This window comes from Sminthopsis crassicaudata, chromosome 2 (assembly GCF_048593235.1).
Source record: "Sminthopsis crassicaudata isolate SCR6 chromosome 2, ASM4859323v1, whole genome shotgun sequence".
NCBI lineage: Eukaryota > Metazoa > Chordata > Mammalia > Dasyuromorphia > Dasyuridae > Sminthopsis > Sminthopsis crassicaudata.
This window is the reverse complement of record NC_133618.1, coordinates 196,491,381-196,517,047: the sequence shown is the minus strand read 5'-3', so window position 1 is coordinate 196,517,047 and position 25,667 is coordinate 196,491,381. Positions and strand designations below refer to the sequence as shown.

At 37.3% G+C, this 25,667-nt stretch overlaps 1 protein-coding gene across 2 annotated transcripts; it reads left to right on the top strand.

The window, feature by feature from the left end:
- Positions 1-3,808: 3,808 nt before the first annotated feature.
- On the top strand, positions 3,809-24,674 carry ADI1 (acireductone dioxygenase 1). 2 transcript variants are annotated; one of them, XM_074288053.1, is made up of 4 exons: positions 3,809-4,026; positions 14,858-14,977; positions 21,848-22,027; positions 23,675-24,674. In XM_074288053.1, exons 1-4 carry the CDS (start codon positions 3,907-3,909, stop codon positions 23,792-23,794), a joined length of 540 nt encoding a protein of 179 aa, XP_074144154.1. In that variant the 5' UTR covers positions 3,809-3,906; the 3' UTR covers positions 23,795-24,674. The 2 variants fall into 2 exon arrangements, with proteins under 2 accessions (XP_074144154.1, XP_074144155.1); XM_074288054.1 differs by having other exon boundaries at positions 3,839-4,026; positions 21,848-22,067; positions 23,636-24,674.
- The last annotated feature ends 993 nt before the right edge of the window (positions 24,675-25,667 follow it).

Genomic DNA, 25,667 nt, shown 5'->3' with positions numbered 1-25,667 from the left:
CCCCGCACTTAAAAGTATTTTATTTTATTTTTTTCAGTTACGTGTAAGGATAGTTTTGTTTGTTTTCTTTTTTTTTAAATAAAGGTTTTTATTTTCAAAATATGTACATGGATAATTTTTTACATTCACCCTACAAAATCTGCATTCTAATTTTTTTTCTTCCTTCCTTCCACCCCCTTCCCCAGTTGGCAATTAATCAAATATATGTTAAACATTTGCAATTCCTCTATACGTATTTCTACAAATATCATGCTGCACAAGAAAAATCAGATCAAAAAGTAATAATAATAATAATAATAATGAGAAAGAAAACAAAATGCAAGCAAACAACAACAAAAAGAGTGAAAATGCTATGTTGTGATCCAGACTCGGTAGTCACAGTTCCTCTCTCTGGGTGTAGATGACTTTCATCATCACGAGACCATTAAAACTGGTTTGAATCATGTCATTGTTGATGAGAGCCACATCCATCAGAATTGATCATCATATAATCTTATTGTTACTGTGTACAATGATCTGGTTCTGCTCATTTCACTTAGCATCAGTTCATGCAAGTCTCTCAAGGCCTCTTTGAAATCATCCTGCTGATTATTTCATAGTGCTGGAGAAACTGAGGCAAGACAAAGATTAGAGTTCTTAATAGTTTATTAATGGAAAATCTTGACTAATCAGCTAAACTGGACTCTTGTCTCAAAGCATTCTGCAATGAGCAAGTAATTTCAGAGTCTTTTATAAGGTTCTAGCAGTCAGAGAACAAAGGCAAGGGGGATAGAGCACTAGAGATTCCAAGGAGGACCATAACTCAGCTGGGCAAGGACGAAGGATCGTAATTTCTGATAAGAAGGTACAGGAATTAGGAAGTCTGGGCCAGAAGATGCCCAGGCATTTAAGATAAGCCACCTGAAGTTTTACGTCTCTTTGGAATGTATAGTGGCCAGAGTTCTGAGGCCCTAATTCTGTTGGTCCTTATGGCAGAATTTGACCTATCATACTAATTCAGGGAAACTAATGCAGGGAAACTGAGGCATTACAATTCAGGGAAACTGAGGCATTTCAGTTTCTTATAGAACAATATTATTCCATAACATTAACATACCATAACTTGTTCAGCCATTCCCCAACTAATGGGCATCTACTCAGTTTCCAGTTTCTTGCCATTACAGAAAGGGCTGCAACAAACATTTTTGCACATGTGGGTCCCTTTTTCTCCTTTAAGATCTCTTTGAGATACAAGCCCAGTAGAGACCCTGCTGGATAAAAGGATATCCATTGTTTGCTAGCCCTCTGGGAATAGTTCCAAATTGCTCTCCAGAATAGTTGGATCCCTTCACAACTCCATTGTATCAGTGACCCAGTTTTCTCATATCCCCCCCTGGTTAGTTTTCTGGAGGTCTCAGGACCAGCCTTGTTTTCAGCTTTACAAATATTATTTCTTGAGAAATATATATCATGAGAATAGCCAGGGATAAAGTCCAAAACTCTTTATTGTCTCCTTCACAATCTGTCTCCTTCACCTGAGGCCGGCTAGCTTTCCAGGGGCCCTCCGGAATGAGTCAGTTTCAGTGGAGAGATGCAGGAGACCCATTAGGACAGTCCCTATCTTGAAGTCTGTCTGAGTCCAAGAGTTTGAGCTCCAACCTCCAGTCCTCTGTCTTTCCTACCTCCCTGGCTGAGTTTGTCTCCAGTTTGTATACTCTATTACAATTACATCATTACAGCATATTGAGTATAAACCAATCATTATATCACTAGGGAACCATTATTTATTGTAAGATTAAATTAATCACTGAACTAGATCTCATGCTAAACTAGATAACCATTGTATTATCAATTCTATTGAGTTAACACTTTGTAAGATTAAATCAATCATACTGAACTAGAGAACTCTAGCTAAACTAGATAACCTGTCTCATCGATTCCATTGAGTTAACACCTTGTTGTAAGATTAAATTAATCATACTGAGTCCTTGCCCTTTACACTCTCCAACATTTATCAGTATCTTTTCCTATCATTTTAACCAATTTGAAAGGTGTGTAGTAGTATCTTAGAATTGTCTTAATTTGCATTTCTTTGATCAATAATGATTTAGAGCACCTATTCACATGACTAGAAATGGTTTTAATTTCTTCATCTGAATATTGCCTGTTCCTATTGAAGAGGAGACCCCAAAACTCCAAAAATCCTTAAAGGAGAAAATCTCCTTTGTTTGCATTGAGGGACCCCGCACCCCACAGGAGGGACAAACAGTTCCATTCTGTTATCTTTTTTTTCCCCCTGAGACTGGGGTTAAGTGACTTGCCCAGGGTCACACAGCTAGGAAGTGTTAAGTGTCTGAGACCAGATTTGAACTCAGGTCCTCCTGAATTCAGGGCTGGTGCTCTATCCACTGCGCCACTTCGCTGTCCCTACCATTCTGTTATCTAGAAAGAAACTCATTGAATTCAAATTCTCAAGCTGAAACCCAGAACTCCATTCAAGAGTTCCCTTCAGCTTGTAGCTATAAAAGAGCCAAACTAAAATCCTCTTTGCTGAGGTTCTAAAAACACCAGCTATGCCATGCTTGCTATGCCAAGGGCCTCTGCCCACTGGAATATTCTTTTCCAGGGCCACCCTCTCTTTATCATCACCTATTTCCCTAAGGAGACTTTAAACCTCTTTATCAGGATTTCTAACCTTACTTCCCAATTCCTATAATTAAACCTCTTTTATTTATTTGTAAATTCCTTTACAAAGAGTCTCTGCGCTGCCAGAAGGGAGTTCCCCAAAACTCCCTACCCTTGCTCCACATCCCAAGGGGTTGCAGAGGAGCCAAACCTCTCCATTTGGGTCCCTGAACCCTGAACCTGCTACTAGACCTTATCATTTAACTCCTCGACCACCAGAAACCCTAATCTCATTTTGCTTCCCTGACCTATCACCATTTATCAATTGGAGAATGGCTTGCTATTCATATATTACTGAATTTCATGATCTAAAGGACTTTTTGATTGGTTTAAGTTATTTTGGATCTGCCTCTTTGTCCAGAATCTTTCAAGTTATCCTCGACTCTCTCAAAAAGACTCAATGTGACCTAAAGACATAACCTTCCAATAACGTGAGGAAAGTGTTAAAACTCCTTGAGGACGGGAGCTTCTTCAGCCTTTTTCCTCTTCTATCCCCAGAGCTCAGCATATGTCTGGGGATTAGTACAGATTTAATCAATATTTATTGATAGATTTCTCTCTAGATTAACTTTACACAAGTCTTTTAAAAGTCCACTTTAAATCATAATTACCTATCACTCCATGTGTAGCCCTGGCCATTAAGAAGGGAGAAACACAGACCTTGGATATTAAGTATTTGAAAATGTATGGTTTCTTACATTTTCTTTGAAGTGAGATTAGGATTGTTATCAACGAAAAGGAGGTTGGGATGGAATATTTTAAATCAAAATGTTCAGTCGGTGCTCACTAAAAGATAATAAATGTATTAGAAAAATACAAATGTCTAACCGCTGGTTCCTCTTTATTTCCATCAGTTTCACAAGCCTCTTTTGCGGTCAAGTCCACTAGCTGCTCAAAGCAGCCGCAAAGTCAAGTAGGCTGTTAATTAGATCTGCAGAAGTTCTGACTCACTCTTCTCACTTTGATTTTCCCCAAACAATGGAATTTGGGGGATTAGGGACAGAAAAGGACAGGAGAGGGAATTTCTTATAGTCTCGCTCTCTCAAGTAGGCCTCGTGTAAGAGGAGGGAAAGTAGTTAAGTGGAACTTCAGCAGACCAGCTCGAACAAGAAAGGCCTGTGACCTCAGGCGGGTGGGTGGCGCTGTTCGGGGCCTGATAAATAAAAGCGCCGCGAGGGGGTGGGTGGAGCTTGTGAACTTTGCCGACTGGTTGAGGCCTTTGTGGAGTTCCGACGGACGAAAATGGTGGAGGCCTGGTACATGGATGACTCTGCGGAGGATCAGAGGAAACCGCACAGACTGGACCCCGGACGTCCAGTCAGCCTGGAACAGCTGCAGCAACTCGGCGTCTTTTACTGGAAAGTAGGTGAAGGGAGCGCGAGCGGGCGGGAGCAGAGGGGCCCCTGATTTCTACATCGCGCTGTGACCCCATTTGCAGAAAAACAGCCCCCCGTAGGAGGGCGCACAGCACGTGGGGCCGGGCGCATTATCGGGGGCTGTCGCTCGCTCCCGAGCCTGTGGGACGTAGGAACTAGCGCTAGGTCCTCCGGCTGGCCAGGAGCCCCTTCGTGGGCGGGACTTCCGCCTCTGAGAATGTTGACTCCGGCCTGGGAAGGACTTGACCTGAGGCAGCGGTTTGCCGGGGGTGAGGGGGGAGAGGAAAGGATGGGAGGAGCCTTAGTGCGCCGGCGGGCTTCCTATAGCCAGGCCTAGCGGAGGCCTCCCCACCCCCACCCCCGCAGTTCCGAATTAATTAGCAAAGCTGGGAGTAACCTGGTGGTGGTTTGCGGTTTAGGATTAAAGTGCAGCGGGGTGACCCTGGACCACTGCTCTCTGTAATTTGGGAGTCGGACACAAGCGTTTATGCTTCCCTCAGTGCCGGGTCTGGAGTCTGGAAAATGCATCTTCCCGAGTCCAAATCTGGCTTCAGACATTTATTGTCCTTGTGAGCCTGGACAAGTCAGTTAGCCCTTTTTGCCTCAGTTTCCCCGTCTGCGAAGTGAGCTGGAGAAGGAAGTGGCGAACCACTCCCGTCTGTTTGCCCAGAAAACCCCACGGACAAACCACGGGGTCACAGAAGTGACACATACAAACTAATGGGGATGCTGATAGCCCCTGCCTCACCGGAAGTTTTGTTGTGATGATCGAACTCGGAAAGTGCTTTGGAAACCTTAAAAAAAATTAACTTGGGGTTTATGAAAATTCTGGAACTTTATCTCTAACACTATGACTATGTGTGGATGACAATTAAATTCGGCGGTCAGTTGGGTAATGGCTTGGCATTCATGGCTGGGTAATGGCATGTTGAATTTCTTTTTCTCCTTAGTCTATTTCAATCTTGTGCTCCTAGCTCTTAAAGTTGAGTGAGATCTGGTTAGACTTCTCGAATAATGTTTTAAAATGCATGAAATAAAATACTCCAGATTACAAAGAAAATGAATGAAATAATTATCAAAAATATTTTTAAAAAATAAGTTGGAGGACCCCAATCTTCTCGAATTACCACCCAGACCTTTTTACTGTATAATAAGATGCCCACAGTCACACAGACGGCGGAAATGAGGTTTGAAGTTAGGAGCTCCGACTACTGATTCCAAACTTCTTTTCATCCCCCCCAGACACCTCAGTGTCTTCTCTGAAAGCAGCTTTCTTACTTTCCTATTTTTCACAAGACCAATAAATCGTGAGCCGTAGTGGTCAAGCCCAACTCCCTCATTTTACAAATGTCGGGAAGAGAATAGACACTGAGACTCCTGTGTGTCAGCCATTGGGCCTGTTTGATTTCCTTTGATCCTCCCAACTAATGTAGGAGCTCTTTGGATTCCCATTTTTGGGTTTCCCACGTGAGGATGACTTGTCCAAGGTCACACGTACTAAAAGACCAAGGCAGGATTTAGGTGCAGGTCTTCTTGACTCCAGGGCTCTATCCACTTGTGTCAACTAGTGCCCAAACAGAAAACAGGCCCAGGGAAGTGATTTGTCAACACCGAGTCATGCTGATAGTGAGCCGGGGTTAGATGCAGGATGTAAATCTGTGCCTCCTGACTCCATGCAGGGAGAAATGGCAGGAAGCAATAGTGCCCCCATCTTTGAGAAAGTATGCTTACTGATAATTGTGGAAATATGTGTGGGAGAATTACACGTTTAACATAAATTGGATTACTTGTTAAGTGAAGGGAGCAGGGAAGGAGAAAAAAATCTGGAACACAAGGTTTTGCAAGGGTGAGTGTTGAAAATACAAAACTTTACCAAAAAAATAAAGTATGCTTACAACAGGCTTCATTTTGCAAAAAATTAGAAGCTACTTGTGAGAAAATAAAGAGAAGGAACTGCATTTGGAGTCAGTAGACATGGATGGACATCCTGACTACCAAAATCCCATCTCTTGGGTTCATCTAAAAAAACTGGACATGATTTCTGCTTTAATCTTTTCCTTGATGAAGGCCTAGGTTGGGATTAGGGATCAAGTTGTGTGTAGAGCATTTAGTTGAATTCAGTTCAGAAAAAATATTTGTGTCTAGGGATGCAGCTTTTTTCAAGGACCATCTGGCCTGTGGACTAGGGAACTTAGTCTAGGGAGTGTAAAACAGCAGAGAGGTCTGTGCCTTGAATTGGAAGTAGGAGCGAATGCTTTTATTTGGGAGGAAGGTAGCCTCTGAAAGGGATCTTGAGAGAAGGTAGGAATTTGAAGAAAAGAGGATGGTTAAGGAAAGTTGGAGGAAAGCACATTCCAGATATGGGGATTAGTAAAATCAAAGGAATCAAGAAGAAATCAGGAAGGTTGGGTACAGGCAGTAGTGCAGAAATCGCATACATTTTTTTTTAGCCTTCTGCTCCTTCCCTCTGGCCCCCAGCAGCAGGTTTGAAAGCCTAAATAGTTTTTCTGTGCTGTGAGTATTCAGATTGACCTGTTTCCCTTCATCTCTTCAATGTCTCGTCCCTTGACAAAAAAATTAATAAGTAAGAAGTTGTTGGAAATTGAACTTTAAGGTCTCCACATAGTTGCTATCTCAAATTTAAGGGGGCTTAATTTTTTTTTTTTAAGCTTTTTATTTACAAAGCATATGCCTGGATAATTTTTCCAACATTGATCCTTGTGTAATCTTTTGTTCCAAATTTTCCCCTCTTTTCCTCCACCCCTCCCAGCTGGCAGATAGTCCAATACATGTTAAATATGTTGAAATACATTTTAGATCCAATATATGTATATATATATATATATATATATATATGTATACAGTTATCTTGTTGCACAAGAAAAATAAGATCAAGAAGGAAGAAAAAGAAAAACTGAGAAAGAAAATAAAATGCAAGCAGATAACAGAGAATGAGAATGCTATGTTGTGTACCACACTATTCCCATGGTTCTCTCTGGGTGTAAATGGCTCTCTTTATCACTGCAGGACTTAATTTTTTTTAAGTCAGTTTTTTTCCCCCCTATATTATTGCTCAGTCTTTTTCCATCATGTCAAACTCTTTATGACCCCATTTGGGATTTTCTTGACAGAGATGTTAGAGAGGTTTGCCATTTCTGTCTCTAGCTCATTTTATAGAATAGGAAACTGAGGCAAACAGGGTTAAGTGATTGCTAGTCACATAGCTAGTAAGTGTCCGAGGTCATATTTGAACCCAGGAAGATAATTTTCCTGACTCTAGGCTTGTCACTCTATCCACTTTGCCACCTTAGCTAACTCTAAATTTTTTTCTATGTACATTTCCTTTTTAAAAAAATATTATTTTTAGGGCAGCTAAGTGGTGAAGAGGAATAGAGCACCAGCCCTGAAGTCAGGAGGACCTGAGTTCAAATGTGGCTTCAGACACTTAATACTTCCTAGCTGTGTGAACCGGGGCAAGTCACTTAACCCCAAAGGTCTTAGCAAAAAAAAAAAAATAATAATAAAACATATATATATATATTATATATATATATATATATATATATATATATATATAATTTTTATGTTATTTGCTATCTTATTTATTTTTATTCTTATCTTTTTTTATATCAAAATAGCTTCTGGCTATATCTTCCTCTTCCTGTCCTACAAGTAAGTCTTTCCTTCCTGGTAATAAGAAAAAGTAGCTTAGCAAAAAAATTAACACATCATATCTGACAGCAAGCATATGCAATATTCTATACTCATAGTCCCCTAAATCTGAAATGAGGAGAGGGAGGTATATTTTCTTAGCATTTCTCTGGGTCCAAATTGTCATTATAATTGCCCATTTGTACTTTTTTTTTTTTTTTTTGACAAATATTTATTGACAACTTCCTACATCTGCATGGGGAAGTTGTAAAGAAATGTCATAAATTGTTCCTTTAATTCAACAATGTAATATCTATTAAACATTTATGAATGTTTATTAACGATTTATAAATAACATATTCATAAATGTGAAAAGCATTCTCTTGGGTACAAGGGGAAACAATCTCTGATTTCAAGGAGCTTACATTTTACAGAGTGTTTATAAGATGTACACATATATAATTTTGAGAGACAGAGAAAGGAGACTAACATCCTTGGATTAAGGGTCAATAACCTGAACTGTATTTTGGAGGAGAGCAGGGGGTTACTCTTGTATAGAAAAAACGAAAATGGAATGTCTTGTGGGGAATAGTTACTGAGGAGTGAAAACTGATGGGTAAGGTTTAACATATATTGGACTATTTGCCATATAGGGAAGGAGCTGGGAGAGAGGGGGAAATTGGAACAAATTTTGAAGAATTGTCTACAAATATGTTTTAAAAAATAAAAAGTTTTAATAAAAAAAAAAGAAAATTGATGTGTAGTAATACGAGATAATAAGTAAGTGCTAAAGTGAGATCACCAATACAATTGTACAAGCAGAGGGGAAAAACTACCTAGATTCCTGTTTCAGCTCTGCCATCGTTTAACTGAGTGACCATGGGACTCACAGGTTCTTAGGTATCCTTAGTTACCTAAACTGGAAAATGAGGAAATTGGAACTCTGAAATTCTCTAAAAAGTCAGATTAGAGAGGAAAGAATTAAGAATAGAAAAAAAATGTGAAGGCTTAAGTTAAACCTTTTGAGATGAATAGAATTTGGAGAGACAGAATAAAGAGGGTCATTTTCCAGGTAATAGAAGAACTTAAGCATTGGCCTTGAGTTCTCATGTAGCTATAACCTTTCTGAAAAATCTAGGGAGACAGGCCCAAGTATGTCACTATTGTCAAAACTTTTTGTGATAGTAGAATACTTTAGGTTCTTTGTTAGGGTAAGGAACCTTTCTCTTGGCACTTATATTATATCTTGGCTTGATAAATGCTTGTTGAATGGATGAAAATAAGTGACTAAGTGATGGATAAAAGTAAAGGATATATTTGAAAAATTCATTTAATCTCTCCTGGAAGACATAAAATGCCAATCAGAATTAGAATGAGATATTCAAGTCCAGGGCTGTTTTCACCAAGATAAAAGACTTTTTGATTTTGTGTAAATTATATAATTTATATGTGAAATATATAGTGTGTGTGTTCTCTGTGGCTCAGTGTAACCATGGGAATATTCTTCAGAGCAAAGGGTCCTCTTCAGTGGAGGTAAGCACTTTGCTCCTGTGGTTTGACTTATTCTTTAAATTCTCATTTGTCTGAAATCTAAATGATTGGAAAGCTGGCATAAAAGTATTATTTTTCTTTTGCATATTTTACTGATTAAAAAAAAAATTAGTTGAGAGATTTTAAATGTTTTTTACCCCCTCCCCCAGTGTGGCATTCTGCATACTACTTAGAATCAGCAAACATTTATTAAGCACCTACTATATGACAGACACAGGAAGTTCCTAAAAGATACAAAAGCAAAAATAGAACAGGCCTCTGCTTGTTATCAAAAAAGATAACATATAATTACATAACAAAATAAGAGGAGACAATTTTAGCAAAGAGACAGGTGGGAGGAGGTGGTCAGGAAAGATGAATATCTCCAGAATATCCCATTCAATCAATATATTTAGCATTTTAAAAAGCAGTGAAATCGGTTGGAATTTGAAAAAGAATTTAATTCTTGGCTCTGACAACTTCTCAAAACTAACATTGTATTTGTTTTTCATCTATAAAATGGAGATGGCAGTATTCTTTACATCACATCCTCCTTGTGAGAAAAGCACTTTGTAAATCTTAAAGCTCTACTAAGTGAACAAGAGCTATCATTATTATCACTGATAATTGATGCTTATGATTATACCTGTCAGTATGTACTTATTGAATCAGCAAGTGGCCTAGCAGACCCTAATCAAGACTACACTTTTCTGGGCCACCCCTTTGCTTAAGATAGTGAAGTTCAAGGAGAATTTTCAATTCAGTAAATATGTATTGATCTCTTATATGCTAGATACTGTTAGGATCAGGGGAGAAATGGACCAATACAAAGAAAAAAGGAGCTTACTTTCTACTAGGCAGGTGACTTTTGATGGCTGCATCATGGAAAGGTATTATCAGCAACTTCTGGGCCCTGTTTCAGAATTTAGTATAAAATGTTGTTGATCTGGTAGTGGCAGTTAGGTGGATTAGAGTACCTGGCCTGGAGTCAGGAATACTCATCTTCTGGCTGAATGACCCTTATTTAATTACTTAAGCTGAATGCTTTATTTTTCTCATCTGTAAAATAAGGTGGAAAAGGAAATGGTGAACCACTCCAGTATCTTTGCCAAGAAAACCCCAAATGGAGTCTTGAATAGTTGAAAACCTTGATTTGGTAAATGAGTTTGCAGAACTTGGATGGATCCTTCTCAAGTGAACTAATATAGGTGGATGAGCTATTCATAAATCAATCTCCAGCTAGGTCTGAAGGGTCTCTTCTGATACACTGCCTCCTGGGAGCTAGTTGCATGATGCTTTGAGCCCACTTTAGCTGCCCAGGTATGGTGTCCTATTCAGTTAGCAAGTTTTTATTAAGGTTAAGGCATTCACCATGCTTACTAGAGGCAGCTGTATGGCACAGTGTAAAGCACTCAGTTCAGTTTCTGGCCCATAAAAGTATCTTAATAAATGCTTATTTCCATCCTTTTCTATTTGTGTGCCAGGCACTTCCGATCTAAAAATAAAGAATAGAAATATAATGCTCTCAAGGAACTTAACATGTATATAACTGAGTGTTTAAGATATGTACAATGGAAGGTTATTTTAGAGGAAAAGGGACTATTGTGAGTGGAGAGAAGCAAGACATAGAATAGGACCTTTTCGGCATTGTGCAGAGGGTGAAATTTGATCTGAGCTTTATATTTCTTTTCCCTCAATAATATTTTATTTTTTCAAATACATATAAAGATATTTTTCAGTGTTCATTTTTGTAAGATATTTTGTTTCATATTTTTCTTCTTCTCCCCCTCCTCAGGACAGCAAGCAATCTGATACAGGTTATAAATGTAAATAATTTTGAATATTCTGTATTTGTCATATTGTGCAAGAAAAATCAGACCAAAAGGGGGAAAACACAAGAAAGAAAAAGCACAAACAAAAAAAAGGGAAATACTATGCTATATATGAATATACTATCCATATTCAGTTTTCATGTGATTGGCATTTTCCATCCCAAGTCTATTGGAATTGCCTTGAATCACTGCATTGTTGAGAAGATCCAAATCTGTCATATTTGATCATTGCATACTCTTGTTGCTTTGTACAATATACTCTTGGATCTGCTCATTTCATTTAGCATCAGTTCATGTAAGTCTCTCTAGGCCTCTCTGTATTCATCCTGCGGTTATTTCTTACAGAACAATAATATTCCATAACATTCATATACTATAACTTATTTAGTCATTCTTCAACTGATGGGCATCCACTCAGTTTGCAGTTTTTTGCTACTACAAAAAGGGCTGCCATAAACATTTTGTGCATGTGGGTAATTTCCCCTTTTTTATGATTTGAGCTGAGCTTTAAAGGAAGGACTTGAAAGTGAGGAAGAAGAACATTCAGATCGGGCAAAGCAGAGGCTTGGGGCAGCATGGCTATATTGTGGAATATGTCCAAGAGTAAGGTAAGAAGGCTTGTAAAAGACTGTAGTCCAATCATGGGTGATTAAAGGCTTCATCCTGTGTTACCATTGGTCCCCTTCCAAAACAAGAGCAGACTGCAGGTGTAAAGCCACTTTACTGGCCAAATCACGGGTTGCATTTAAGTCAATCCACCCATGAACCGGCCTACCTGTCTCTCTAGGTAAATGTAGGCATTTGCTTTCTCGTCCCATTGTCTCCTAGCCCTGTGCCATCTCTACACCCTCATCTCTCACCCCACAATTTATCAGTTTCTGACTCTTGAAATTGGACTATTCTGACTTTGGGTATTGCGGCTCTCAGCTATGGTCGATTCAAGACCTTTGAGAATTTTATAGATTAAATTTTGGCCCACATATAATGAAAACCCAGACATCTCCTGGGATGAGTTTATGTGCTCCTTGCTTTACAAGGGCAGCTGGGTTAGGAAGAGGCTTGGCAAGCATTTTGATAGAGCTCACCCCTGACCACACCAGCCCTTGTATGGAGAAGCTACAGAATTGCAGTAAAGGAATCAGAGCTTTGGGAAATTGGGCTGAAATGGAGGAATAGGAGATGGAGGGTCAACTCGGAGTTGACTTGGAGTTGGTTTCATGGACTTCATCTCTGCACTGACAGTCAGTTTCCCTCCATCCTCCAATCTCCATTGTTCCAGTCGGTACTCATCAGACACTGTAAGGGACAGATGTCAGCGACTTATTGCTGTGCTTCACCTTTGACCCAGGCAGGAAACATCCTTTCTTTGGTTCTACGTGTTGGAAACCTAGTAGGATCACCTCACAATAGAGAACATAGCCAATTCAAGAGAAAACGGATTTTGGCCATATGGGTTTGCACATTTTTAGATCACCCATCATATGCCCATCGCACCTCTAAAAGAGGTTGGGAAGGTTCCAGGAACAGAGTGGTCATGGACAACTTCACCAGATTTGGTAGCAGAGGGTTTAGCCTTGAATCTTCCTTATTTACTTGTGTGAACTTGGCTTAGTTACCAAACTACTTTGGGCCTCAGTTTCCCCATGTGAAAAATGAGGGGGTTGCTTCTGGAGAGCAGTCTGGGACTGTGCCCAAAGGGCCATAACATTGCACACCCTATGACCCAACAGGGCCAAGGAAATCATGAAGGAGGGAAAAGGTCCGACATGCATATGTGTTTGTTGTAGCTCTTTTTTGTGGTAGCAAAGAATTGGAAGATGCCCATCAATTGGGGAATAGCTGAACAAGTTGTGGTACGTGAAGGTAATGGAATATTATTGTTCTATAAAAAATGATTTTAGGTTTTAGAAAGGCCTGGAAAGGTTTACATGAACTGCTGCTGAGCAAAACAAGCAGGACCAGGAATACAGTGTACACAATAACAGCAAGAATGTGTGATGATCAACTATGAAAGACTTGGTTCTTCTCAGTGGTTCAGTGATTCAAAGCAATCTCAGTAGTCTTTGGACAGAGCATGCCATATGCAACCAGAGAAAGAACTAAGGAGATTGAATGTAAATCAGTCCATGCTATGTTCACTTCTTTTTTTCTCTCTCCCATGATTTTTCCCTTTTGCTCTGATTTTTTTCTTGACATAATTTATAAAATAATGTGTATTAAAAAGAAATAAACTAAAAAAACAAAACAAAAGGAAAAATGAGGAGGTTAGACTAGACAAACTTTACAATCCCTTCCTGATCTAGATCAGTTGAGGGAATACTGACCCTCCCTTCTAGAAATCCCTATATCTTGAAGTGCCATCAGGCCTGACTTAATGAGGTAATTGTGCCACATATTCCCAATGGAATTAAGATTTCCTTTGATTTGTACCTCATGTAAGTATTCAAGTTTCTTTATATATTGGTTTATTTTCTTTTTGTATCTGTCTCCTGTGCATGTATTATATTAGTATATTGTGAACAAAGTTAAGGCTCAAGGACTTTAATTTATATTTTTTTGTTTTTCTCCTAGAACATAGCATAGTATCTTATACATAATGGGAATTCAGTTGAACTGAATTGATATTGCTATGATGGTATAATCTTCTAGATGATGCTGCCCAGTCCAAATACTGTAATTATCTTGCTAACATGAACAAAAAACTCTGAGATAGAAATAAATTTAGAATTTAACCTAATTAGGCTGGTGACTGTCTTGAGCTCCTGGGTTTTCTAAAGATATTAAATCAATGCCAGATATACTAGGGAATGTTCTGTTCATCTATAGTTTCAGACATTATAAGTGCAGCCAAATATGCTACTCCAAAAACCCAAATTTGGCAGATCATTCACCCTGACAGGTCCTTTCCTGTTCTATAACTCTGGACTTCATCCAGAGTCACTGGGATTGATCCAGTAGCAAAGGACAGTTGTCTACTAGCTGGTTGTCCACTCTCCAAGCAAGCATGATGTCTGTATTCAAGGGAAGGTTGATCATAGATGGGCTTTCTGCACTTCTGCTTGTTTCTAAATACTCCTAGCAAGATGCTCTTTCCTTGCTGGCAGCCTACTAGCAGGTCCTAAGGATTTATTCAGATATCTGCTTTGTCAATAGCTTCTGGCTATGATTTTGAGTTGGTGTGAGTCATGAATTTATGTGCTCAGGTCAAGAAGCTGAATGAAGAATCAATTGCTAGGCAGTGTGTACTTTACAAATATTATCTCGTTTGATCCTCACAACAACTTTATTATTCTGTTATTATTCTCTTTGTGTAATTGGAATCAGAGAAGGTTAAATGATTTGCCCAGTCTCACAACTTGTAAGTGTGTTAGGTGGAATTTAAACTCTGTCCAGTGCCTAACAAGCCTACTTTAACCTTGCCAACCATCCTCTTAGATCTACCTCATACAAAACACTTTCCGGGGTTATATGCTTTTTGCCATCAGGAAGACTAAGCCAATCCACTTTCTTAGCCCAGTGTGCATTTGTACAGTAACTATATCCAGAATTTGGGCTTACATGAATTAATTTCTGTTCAGTTTTTTTTTTTTTTTCTTGTTTCTTTTTAGTTGGTTGACCAGGAAATTTTGAGTCTGGCTAAACTAATTTGCAGGCATTATACAGGTGCTATGGATATTAACCAGAAAAGCCACTTTTTTTTTTAAATAAACAACAGTTTTTATAGTGTCAAGTTAATTTTGGCATTCCCTATTATATACAATAATGTATTAATATTTAAATATGCTATTTTCTTAATCTTTTTAGCTGGATGCTGACAAGTATGAGAATGACCCAGAGTTAGAGAAGATCCGAAAAGAAAAAAACTACTGCTGGATGGACATAATAACCATTTGTAAAGACAAGTTGCCAAATTATGAAGAAAAGGTAAGAGAAATCCTTAACTGTTTGGAAGAGGAGAATCTATTAATGACGATAGACTATATCCAGACTTTTCAATGAGAAGGAATTTATCTTGTTATTTTTGAAATCCCATAATAAAAGTAAAAAATAGAATAACCAAACAATAATCAAAACAAAAAAAATATCTAAAGAAGGACATAGTAAAATTGTTTTGTAAACAAAATTAATTTGGTCTTCTACTACTTATTTTGATCATGGCAATATATTTGTTATATACTGAGTAGTACAGTGACTTCATTCAGTTCTTTTGGTCTGACGTTTTCCTTGTTTCTTAGGTATTGCCTCCTACTGGAATAGTCTTTCCACTTCTTCTTTCTTAGAGCAATTATCCTTGATCTTTTAGTAATGAAGGTTCATGGTAACATAATCTGCTCCAACTGCTAATTTTCTCTTCAGATGAGATCATTATGTTTCTTTACAACTTGAATTATTTAAAATTACATCATTGGTATCTTCTGTTAAATCAACTACATTTTTACAATATTCCTTCACATTTCCCTTCCCAGAAAACATCCTTTAAAACAATTTTTTTTCCAATTTTAAAAAACATTTTTATTTAAGGTTTTGACTTCCAAGTTCTATATCTCATTCCCTATTCTCTCCTCCCTGAGACCATAAACTGTCAGATGAAAGTCATAAAAATGTGCTGTTATCTAAAACATTTCCATATTATAAGAAATTCAAAAGAAAAGAAAAAAATGAAAGAAAGTGAAAAATAGTATGCTTCAATCTATATTCAGCCAATATAATTTCTTTCTCTGTAGGTAGATAATATGCTTCATTGTTAAGTCTTTGAAGTTGTCTTGGATCATTGTATTGCTGAGAATAGCTACACATTATATTATACTGTTACTATGTATAATGTTCTCCTGGTTCTGTTCACTTTGATATGCATCAGTTAAAGTTTTTCCAAATTTTCCCAAAATCTTCCTACTTGTCTTTTCTTTTAGCTCAGTGATATTCCTTCACCTTCATATACTAGCTATTCCTCAATTAGTGGAGATCCCTTTAATTTACAATGCTTAGCCACTGTAGAAAGAACTGCTATCAATATTTTTTAACAGATAGTTCCTTTTCCCTTCTTTGGTGTCTGAGATATAGACATAGCAATATTATTGCTGGGTCAATGAATATGCAGTTTTATAATCCAAATTGCTCTCTAAAATAGTTAAATCAGTTCACAATTCTACCAACAGAGTAATTAGAATTGTACTTTTGCCACATTCCCTCTAACATATCATTTTTCTTTTTTGTCATGTTAGCCAATATGTGAGGTAGTACCTCAGAGCATAACCCCTCCAATACTGAATATTTTTATTTTTTGTTTGCCAATTTGCTGTTGAGGTGAAAGTTTAGGTTTCTTTATTTGTATTTTTTTTTTCCAATTTTGTTAGTAGTTGTTAGAGATTTTTTTGTTCATATTATTTGATCATCTATTGGGGAGTAGCTTTCAATTTATAGGTACTTCACTGTGGTTCAAAATTATCTCTGTTCTTATTGGGGGTACCAGTTGATTTCTTTTAATCCAATTCAAGAAATCCATATTATCCCTAGAATATAACAGATGCATTAGAAATAAGTATTTGTCAATTAAGCTCTATAATGTTTGAATTCCACTTTGTGTATTTTTATACCATGAGTATTATAGAATTACAGAACTAAAATAGGTATTCAAAAACTTAATGAGTTTGTAATGAAGCAGTATTGAACCAGCTTGTGGTTGTAACATAAATAGAAGATGACTGCTTTTTTGTGAAGAGAATCTATTGCATTTCTTAACTGAAATCTTGAATCAGATCTGGGGAAGGGTTCTGACCAGTGAGTCAAGGTAGGGTGATGGAACCTCTTGTAAACTTAGGGGAAAACACTATTCCCCTTTCCTACTCTTACTGTAACATTTCACGGTTGGAAGTGCAGGGAAGCCCCTCCTTACACAACCGTATGGCTATGGGAAGAGCTGTGGACTAGGAGGCAGAAGATCTGCTGAGTAAAAAGTTCCAGAGTATCCGCTAACTCTCTGGGTAACCAGGGTAGCTTATTTCACCTCTGGCATTTATTTCAAGCAGTATAGCTGAGAAAAAAGGTATAGCTGTGACTACTAATACATACGAGAATAGAGCAAGTGGCTTAAGGAGTAAGAGGAGATGGATTTTTGTAAACTGGATTGGTTTAGAAATGCTCCATAAAAAAATGGGACTTGAGCAGGGTCATTAAAGGGATGAGTAGGATTTGGATTAATGAGGGCGTGAGAGAATTTTAGGTCTGGAGAAAGGTGAAAGCAGATAACATAACAGCTAGAATTTGGGTAACACTTTTTAATTTACTTTTATTTTTTTGCTTGTTGCTTCTTTATTATTATAGCTTTTTATTTATAAGACGTAAGCATGGGTAATTTTTCAGCATTGACAATTGTAAAACCTTCTGTTCTACCTTTCCCCTTCTTCCCCCTACCCCCTCTTCTAGATGGCAGGTAGACCAATACATGTTAAATATGTTAAAGTATATGTTAAATACAGTATATGTATATATGTCCATCCAGTTATTTTTCTCCTCAAGAAAAATCGGACTTAGACATAAGGTAAAAATAACCTGAGAAGGAAATAAAAAATTCAAGTGGACAAAAACAGAGGGATTGGAAATGCTATGTTGTGGTTCACACTCATTTCCCATAGTTCTTTTGCTGGGTGTAGCTGGTTCTCTTCATTACTGGACAATTGGAACTGATTTGGTTCATCTCATTGTTGAAGAGAGCCACGTCTATCAGAATTGATCCTCATATAGTATTGTTGTTATATAATGATGTCTTGGTCCTGCTCATTTCACTCAGCATCAGTTCATGTGAGTCTCTCCAGGCCTCTCTGTATTCATCCTGCTGGTCATTTCTTACAGAACAATAATATTCCATAACATTCATATACCACAACTTATTCATCCATTCTCCAATTGATGGGCATCTATTCAGTTTCTAGTTTCTGGCCACTACAAAGAGGACTGCCACAAACATTTTTGCACAGGTCCCTTTCCCTTCTTTAAGATCTCTTTGGGATATAAGCCCAGTAATAACAGTGCTGGAACAAAAGGGTATGTACAGTTTCAAATTTCTCTCTAGAATGGTTGGATTAGTTCACAATTCTACCAGCAATGCATCAGTGTCCCAGTTTTCCCACATCCCCCCCAACATTCGTCATTATCTTTTCCTGTAATTCTAGCCAATCTGACAGGTGTGTAGTGTTGTCTCAGAGCTGTCTTAATTTGCATTTCTCTGATCAATAGTGATTTGGAACACTTTCATATGAGTAGAAATAGTTTCAATTTCTTTATCTGAAAATTGTCTGTTTATATCCTTTGACCATTTATCAATTGCAGAATGGCTTGGTTTCTTATAAATTAGAGTCAATTCTCTGTATATTTTGGAAGTGAGACCTTTATCAGAACCTTTGACTGTAAAAATGTTTTCCTAGTTTATTGCTTCCCTTCTAATCTTGTTTGCATTAGTTTTGTTTGTACAAAAGCTTTTTAATTTGATATAATCAAAATTTTCCATTTTGTGATCAGTAATGATCTCTAGTTCTTCTTTGTTCACAAAATTCCTTCCTCCTCCACAGATCTGAGAAGTAAACTATCCTATGTTCTTTTAATTTATTATCTCATTCTTTATGCCTAGATCATGAACCCATTTTGACCTTATCTTGATGTGCCGTGGTAAGTGTGGGTCAATTCCTAGTTTCTGCTGTACTAATTTCCAATTTTCCCATCGTTTTTGTCAAATAGTGAATTCTTTTGGATAACACTTTCACATTCACAATGTGCCTTACGAATATTAATTCAGATTCAAATAAAAATTCAGATTCACAGTGTGCCTTACAAATATTATCACATTTTACTTTCACACCTTTGGAAAATAGGTGCTATTATTACCCCATTTCATAGATGAAGAAACTGAAACAGAGAAGACTATATGGTTTATCCATCTTTACATAGGTGGCAGGTATCTGAGGCTGGATTTGAACACAACTTTTGATTCTGGATCCAGAACCCTAGCCATCTAGCTGCCTGGTCTTTGGGAGGGAGCAGCACAAAATAGGTTTGAGGGAGTGTCAAACTAGACTAGCCTGGCTAGAAAAGAGGGTTCAAAAGTTTTATGTTTTGCTTTCTATTTATGACTTTTTAAAAGCAAGAAATAATTGTTTCTTTCCCAAAACCCCAATATCCCAATATGCTTATGAATTAAAAAACATGGACTTTAAATTGTATTCAAACTAATATCTAAAACAGTAGAGAATAATTTATCTGATAGAAACTTTTAATTTAGCGTTCTAAATCCAAACATTTCTAACTTAGAAAAATGTCAAGAGATACAGCCTCCATACCTAGGACATCTCTGAATCTTAAGACAATTTGAAGTAATATTTATTCATTAGATTGTAAGCCCCATGAGTGTAGTATTTTTCTTACTTGCACCTTCTAAATTTAGTCCAGGGTTTGCCATATGGTCCTTAATAAATGTTTATTGTATTGTAGCTATAGGAATTGTAAATAAAGGAAGATCATCTGGCTGAAAACATTTCCTCAGTGATCAAAAAAAAAAATCTTAATCCTTTCTAAATGGAAAAGGATAGATGATGTTTTTCCTACCTTAGTCTTTGTTTTTAACCTCTCACACATTTATCCAAATGGAAATGTTTTTTAGGCTATGGGAAAGATTTCTTAGCATTTTCAATTGATCTTAAAAAGTTGTTTTAATGTGCTTTTGCACCAGTCATACTTGCTTCTCTTCAAATACCAATGTCATTAATTTTGTACATTCAAAATTTATCAGCTTTAAATTACAATTACCTGTTAACCTTTTGTAATTGCCTTTATCCCTTGTTTTGTTAATTCACTTTCTAGTTGAAACTATGAAGGTTACCCAATTTTTTCTTTTTAAAATAATTTGTATTAAGGTCTTTTGTTTTATTTTCTGTCACCATAATTTTTTTTAGTATCTACTTCCCTCCTGGAGAGCCATCCCATATAACATGATAATTTTTTTAACTACCAAAAGGGAAAAAGATCATCTAATGGAAAGGTCTGAAATTATAGACCACCCATCTCTACAAAGGGATGGGGTGGAAGTATCTTCTCATCTCTTTTTTCCAGCCATGCTTCTTTATAATTTTGAAACATTCACTTTTGATTTTGGGTATGGTTCTTTCTGTTTACATAGTTTTTGTTTCATTGTTTATCTAGTCATTGCATATATATATTTTTTGGTCTATTTTTTACTTTGCACAATTGCATGTAAATCTTTCTATGCTTCTGTATATTCATCACATTCAGCATTTCTTATAACATAGTAATATTCCAATACATTCATATCACAGTTTTACTCATTTCCCCAGTGAATGGGTGTAATGTTCTTTGGTTAGGTTTCTTGGGGGTCTCTGGGAGCAGCTTTTGTTTTAGTTTAGTAATCACCACAAAAACAGCCAGGTGTTAAAGTCCAAATCCTTTGTTATCTCCTTCCTGGGGCTGGGCAGCTTTCTGGAAAGCCTTTCAGTCTGGCCTTGGTCTCAGTGGGGGAAGTGCAGGAGGCTAGGCTAGCCACCAGGAAAATCGAAGATCCGAATTGAATTTCTCCCCTGGGTTTTGAGAGCTTAAGCTCCCACCTCCAGTCTTTTGTCTTCTCTGGCTCTGAAAGCTTCCTCTCTGTGGCTCTCGGTCCCTGCTTATATGCTCCACACTGAGTATAACCAATCATTATTTCACTAGGAAACCATTATTTGTTGTAAGACTAAATCAATCATACAGCTTTCCCTTGTTTCCATATTTATTAGATAAGATTCTAGGGTGTCTACATTGCTTGTTTTTGATTTTTAGATAGATACTCTGATTCTTTATTATCTACAATGCTCCACTCTTCTAGTTTTATGTATTTCAGTGAGGAAATTTGGAGGGTATAATCTGAGGTTTAGAAAGCTCTTCATCTCCACGTCTGTTTTCCTTATTCTCTTGAGATTTCTGCCTCTTTTCCTTCAAACGAATTGCTGTTTTGTGTAGCTCTGTAGAATAGCCTTCTTCATTATGATTTATATTCTTTTTAATTATTTTTCAGTCATGTCCAAACTCTTTGTAACCCCATTTGGGTTTTTGTTTTGTTTTTGGTTTTTTTGGCAAAGATACTGCAATAGTTTATTTGCCATTTTCTTCTTCACCTCATTTTATAGATGGGGAAACTTGGCTCAGGTTCGTACTGCAGTAAGTGTCTTGAACTTAAGAAGATGAGTCTTCCTGACTCTATGCCTGACACTATCCACTCCACCACTTAGCTGCCCAAGTTTGTTTGCTTGAACCATTCCTAAATGTGTATGTGGATTTTAAGTAGGATCTGTTTTTTTTTATTGTATTAGTGCATCCTAGCCATAAGCACTATATTATCCCTCCACTCATTTTGTCATTCTTTATTTCTTTGTATAAATACCTTGCAGTGTTACCTTATCTTTATATGTTTGTTTAAAGCAGGGGTTCTTAGCCTTTTAGTGCCATGGACTTTTTTGACCAGGGGGTGAAATCTATAGATCCCTTCTCAGAAGGTTTTTAAATTCATAAAATAAAATTCATAGAATTACAAAGAACATTAATTTTATTAAAATAGTGATCAAAATAGCTGCTTGTGACTGATGATATATCCCTGATGGGGAGAATCTGGAAAAGAGCAATATACACGGTATGTGATTGAGTTTCCATTTCCTTACAGTTCTGCCCACCCCAAGTAATTTGAAGGCTGGAGTCTATAGGTGACCGCCTGTTAATTTGCATATTGGATCTTCACTGATAAATTCCCTTCTCCTTTAGATCAAGATGTTTTATGAAGAACATTTACACCTTGATGATGAAATTCGTTATATCCTGGATGGAAGTGGGTATTTTGATGTAAGAGATAAAGAGGACAAGTGGATCCGCATCTTCATGGAGAAAGGAGACATGATAACGCTTCCCGCTGGGATTTATCATCGCTTCACCCTGGATGAAACGGTACAGAATTTATGACTTCATCTCTTTTTTTCCTCCAAGTGTAAAACATAAATTGTGATTAACTTCTGCCACAGACCCTAATAGCCTTGTCCCTACTTGCCAGAGGAAAACGTAGGTGTGGGGGTTGACTGGCATTACTTGTGGCTCATATCTTTTTGCCAAGCAAACAGCCTAGCATAGGTTAGTAATCAGAATGTGGCTGTTTTATTTTATTTCATGTTTATGTAGGTCATTTGTTTTCATATATTCATATGTGTAGGAACACTAGGTGGCCCCATGATGGAATGACTGATCTGGAGTCAGGAAAAACCTGAGTTCAAATCTGGCCTTAGACACTTACCAGCTGTGTGACCCTGGACAAGTCACTTAACCTTGTTTGCCTCTATTTCCTCATCTGTAAAATGAGCAAATGGCAAAGCACTCTGGTAAAAGCCCCCACAGTGTTCACAAAGGCAGACATGACTGAAAACAACTGTGTACCTTATAGACTACGATTCTGGGCAAACATAGTTCTCCAGTGATATAAAATGCAATAGATAACTTATTTGACATTGTCAGGCCGAGGAATAGTGAGCAAACAAGAAATCATGCTCAGTAAGTTCATATGGTTACGGGTTTAGAGAGAGAAGGGTCCTTAGAGTCTATTTTACAATTTACAGTTGAGGAAACTGAGGTCCAGGAAAATTAAGTAGCTTGCCTAATGTCCACAGCTAAGCTAGTGGGGGTGCATGAGCTGGCATTTGAACCTTGGTCTTCCTAATTCCAAATTCTAGGCTCTCTCCATAATTTTCCATGAGGTAGTTCCTTCCCAACCCAGTATTAGCATAGTAGTGTGAGGTAATGAGAGATAGGAATTACAATTCTGTTTACTGTTTGTGTTTATTGAATTGGGTCCAACTTGCATTTATCTTGCTAAAATTCCCATTCTTCTCGGTCCCCACCTTTTTTTTTTTTTTTACTTCCCTCCCTATCAACATGCTAAGGAAATGTATATATTTTCCAGCTGCCAAAACTCAGGGTTTCCCTGCAAACACATTCTCAGGGAAACTCTTTCAAAAGGGCGGTAGCAAAGAATATAAATATGTCAGTTTTGTATTAATATTGATACTTGCTTTTTCTGGCTTTGGCAAATTAGTTAGAAATAATTAGGGGTAGGAGGTGGGACACAGGCATTGACAACACATTGGAAAAAGGCGGCTTTGGAGTCAGAGGAGCCTGGGTTTGAATCTTAATACTTATTAACTATGGATAACTCCTTTCACTTTCTTAATCTTAGTTTCCCTATCTGTTAAATGGGAAGGGCAGGCTTAGAAGCAGAAATAGATCTAAGGTTCCTGCTAGCTCCATATCCATGAGCCTCTGATTCTATGTTTTAATGTCTCTGGGAAGCAGAGGTACTTTTGTGCTTCTAGGGCTAAAAGCTAAACTGGGTTCTGAAAAAAGGCTAAAAAAAACTTCCAGAGAAGGAGCCTGAGAATTGTGTCTGGAGTACTCATCTCTATTCCAACAACTCTGCTGACTGAAATAGAGAACCTTTGGGGAACCCTTTTGGCAGGGAATAAAACCCTAAGGAAGCTCATCTCAGTTTATTTCAGACAACAAATTCAGAGTTGCTATATTTCAATAATTTGTTTTCTGTTTTTCTAGAACTATGTTAAGGCGATGAGGCTGTTTGTGGGAGAACCGGTCTGGACACCATACAATCGTCCAGCTGACCATTTTGAAATTCGAGGACAATACTTGCAGTTTCTGGCTCAAAGAGCATAATGGTGCTCACTGGAGACTGATTCACCGCTTGGAAATGGACCAACATGATAACTAAGCAAAATGTTTAACAGTTTCCTCTTTTCTTCCATGTCATGGGCCTTAGTTTAGTTATTTTCTTTTCAAGATTGTCTGATTTAAGAAAGGAAAAGTCATTAATTCAACACGAAATGAACTGAGATTATTATGGACAAATCCTTCTTTTATTTAAAAAAAAAATCATTTTGGTTTCTTTAGTATAAAGCAAAAAATGTGGTTTGGGTTACATGAATTTAGATATTTTAAAATATGTCCCTAAAATTATAGAGCAAAATGCTTTTTTGGTATTATTTTTTATGAACGATTATTCCCATCCCAGTACTATGAAGGGTAGCTGTCTATATGTCAGGTAAGCGTTAGAAATTGGTTCTATAAAAGGTTTTGCAAGGGTCAATGTTGAAAAATTACCCATGCATATGTTTTGTAAATAAAAAACTGTAATAATCAAAAGAATTGTAAAAAGAAATTGGTTCTAATTAATTGCTTAGTTAGAAATCTCTTGATTCTAACTCTTTTAGATGAAAAATACTACATGGATTCATTGTAACCCAAATTGTTAGTATTTCTATGACATGAAATTTGACAGGCACATCTATTGATTACCTACATACTGGAGAATATTGTAAGAAAATCTGCTTAAGATTTTCCAGTGTAATCTAATTGTTTTGTGATACAGTTGTGTCTTATTAATGTACTTGTTAATTAAGTTTCACACAAATAATAAAACAGAAAATGTTCAGCTTCTAACTTTTAAAATTTAGTCTTTTAAAATCTCTTTTGCAAAGCAAAATTATATAATTATTGTAGAAATTGAATATTAAAAAGAATAAAAATTTAAATTTTCTTTATTGCTTTCTTAGCATCCTTTCAGGTTCTATACTCAGGGCCTTTTGTTTCCCATAGATTGTGCCTTTCCTAGGGATCTTAATGCCCTCTTTTGAAGGTATGATATGGTATGGTCTTGAGACCCTTTAGTAAGCTGGTTATAATAAAGAGCCAAGTTTATCAATGTTCTCAAATGTGGCTCTCAATATTCCAATTATGGTCTAATGAAGACTACAGTTGCCTAGTTTTTACTGGGTAGGTTTTCTATGGAAAATTTACGAAGGGATATTAGAAACAAATTGTAAAGAGTACCTACCCATCAAAGGGTACTGACTAAAAGGCTTCGTATATATCAGATTATAGCAGGACTCTTGGTGGTATGAGTCTCAAAGGACAGAGGTTGAGTCTAGAATGGCTTCTATGAAGAATGAAAGAAAAAGCCATTGGAAAGGAAACTGGGGATGAGATGTCTTCTCAGCACATCCAGGGGTCAGGTAGCGAGGTATGGTCAGCTCCAGAGAACCATAGACTTAGGGACCTAGAGTTATAAGGAACCAGAAAGAAGCTAGGGGCTTGGGAGACATGGGGCTAGGTAAGGAAGAGAACTCAGGGGATTCTAAGGAGTGTGGGCAAATAGTAACTGAACCAAGAGGGGGAACGGTGGCAAATGACTTTCTTAAACTGCCAGTTTAACCATGTCACTCATCGTGCCCAATAAATGTCAATGATTCCCTACAATCAGTTAGAAACTCTTCTGTTTGACCCGGGTAATGTCAACAACAGTGTTTGGGTCTAATTGTGTGGTATGATGATAGTGGGTAACAGAGGGGCTTGTTCTGAATATAGTAATGGAGGGCAACATGAGCCTTTTCAGAAGAAAGTGGCAAATCTTGCTTCATCTTTGCTCAGGACCAACACCTATTTAGATGGTTATACTTGGATGTGTATTCTCTACTTGTTTTGTCTTTTTAAATATTATGCCATTTCATAAATCTTCCATAGAAATCTACCC

Coding starts and splice junctions, on each gene's coding strand:
- ADI1 (XM_074288053.1), top strand. CDS start 3,907: ATGGTGGAGGCCTGGTACATGGATGACTCTGCGGAGGATCAGAGGAAA. Junction 14,978..21,847: donor TGCCAAATTATGAAGAAAAG/GTAAGAGAAATC, acceptor CTTCTCCTTTAG/ATCAAGATGTTTTATGAAGA. Junction 22,028..23,674: donor GCTTCACCCTGGATGAAACG/GTACAGAATTTA, acceptor CTGTTTTTCTAG/AACTATGTTAAGGCGATGAG.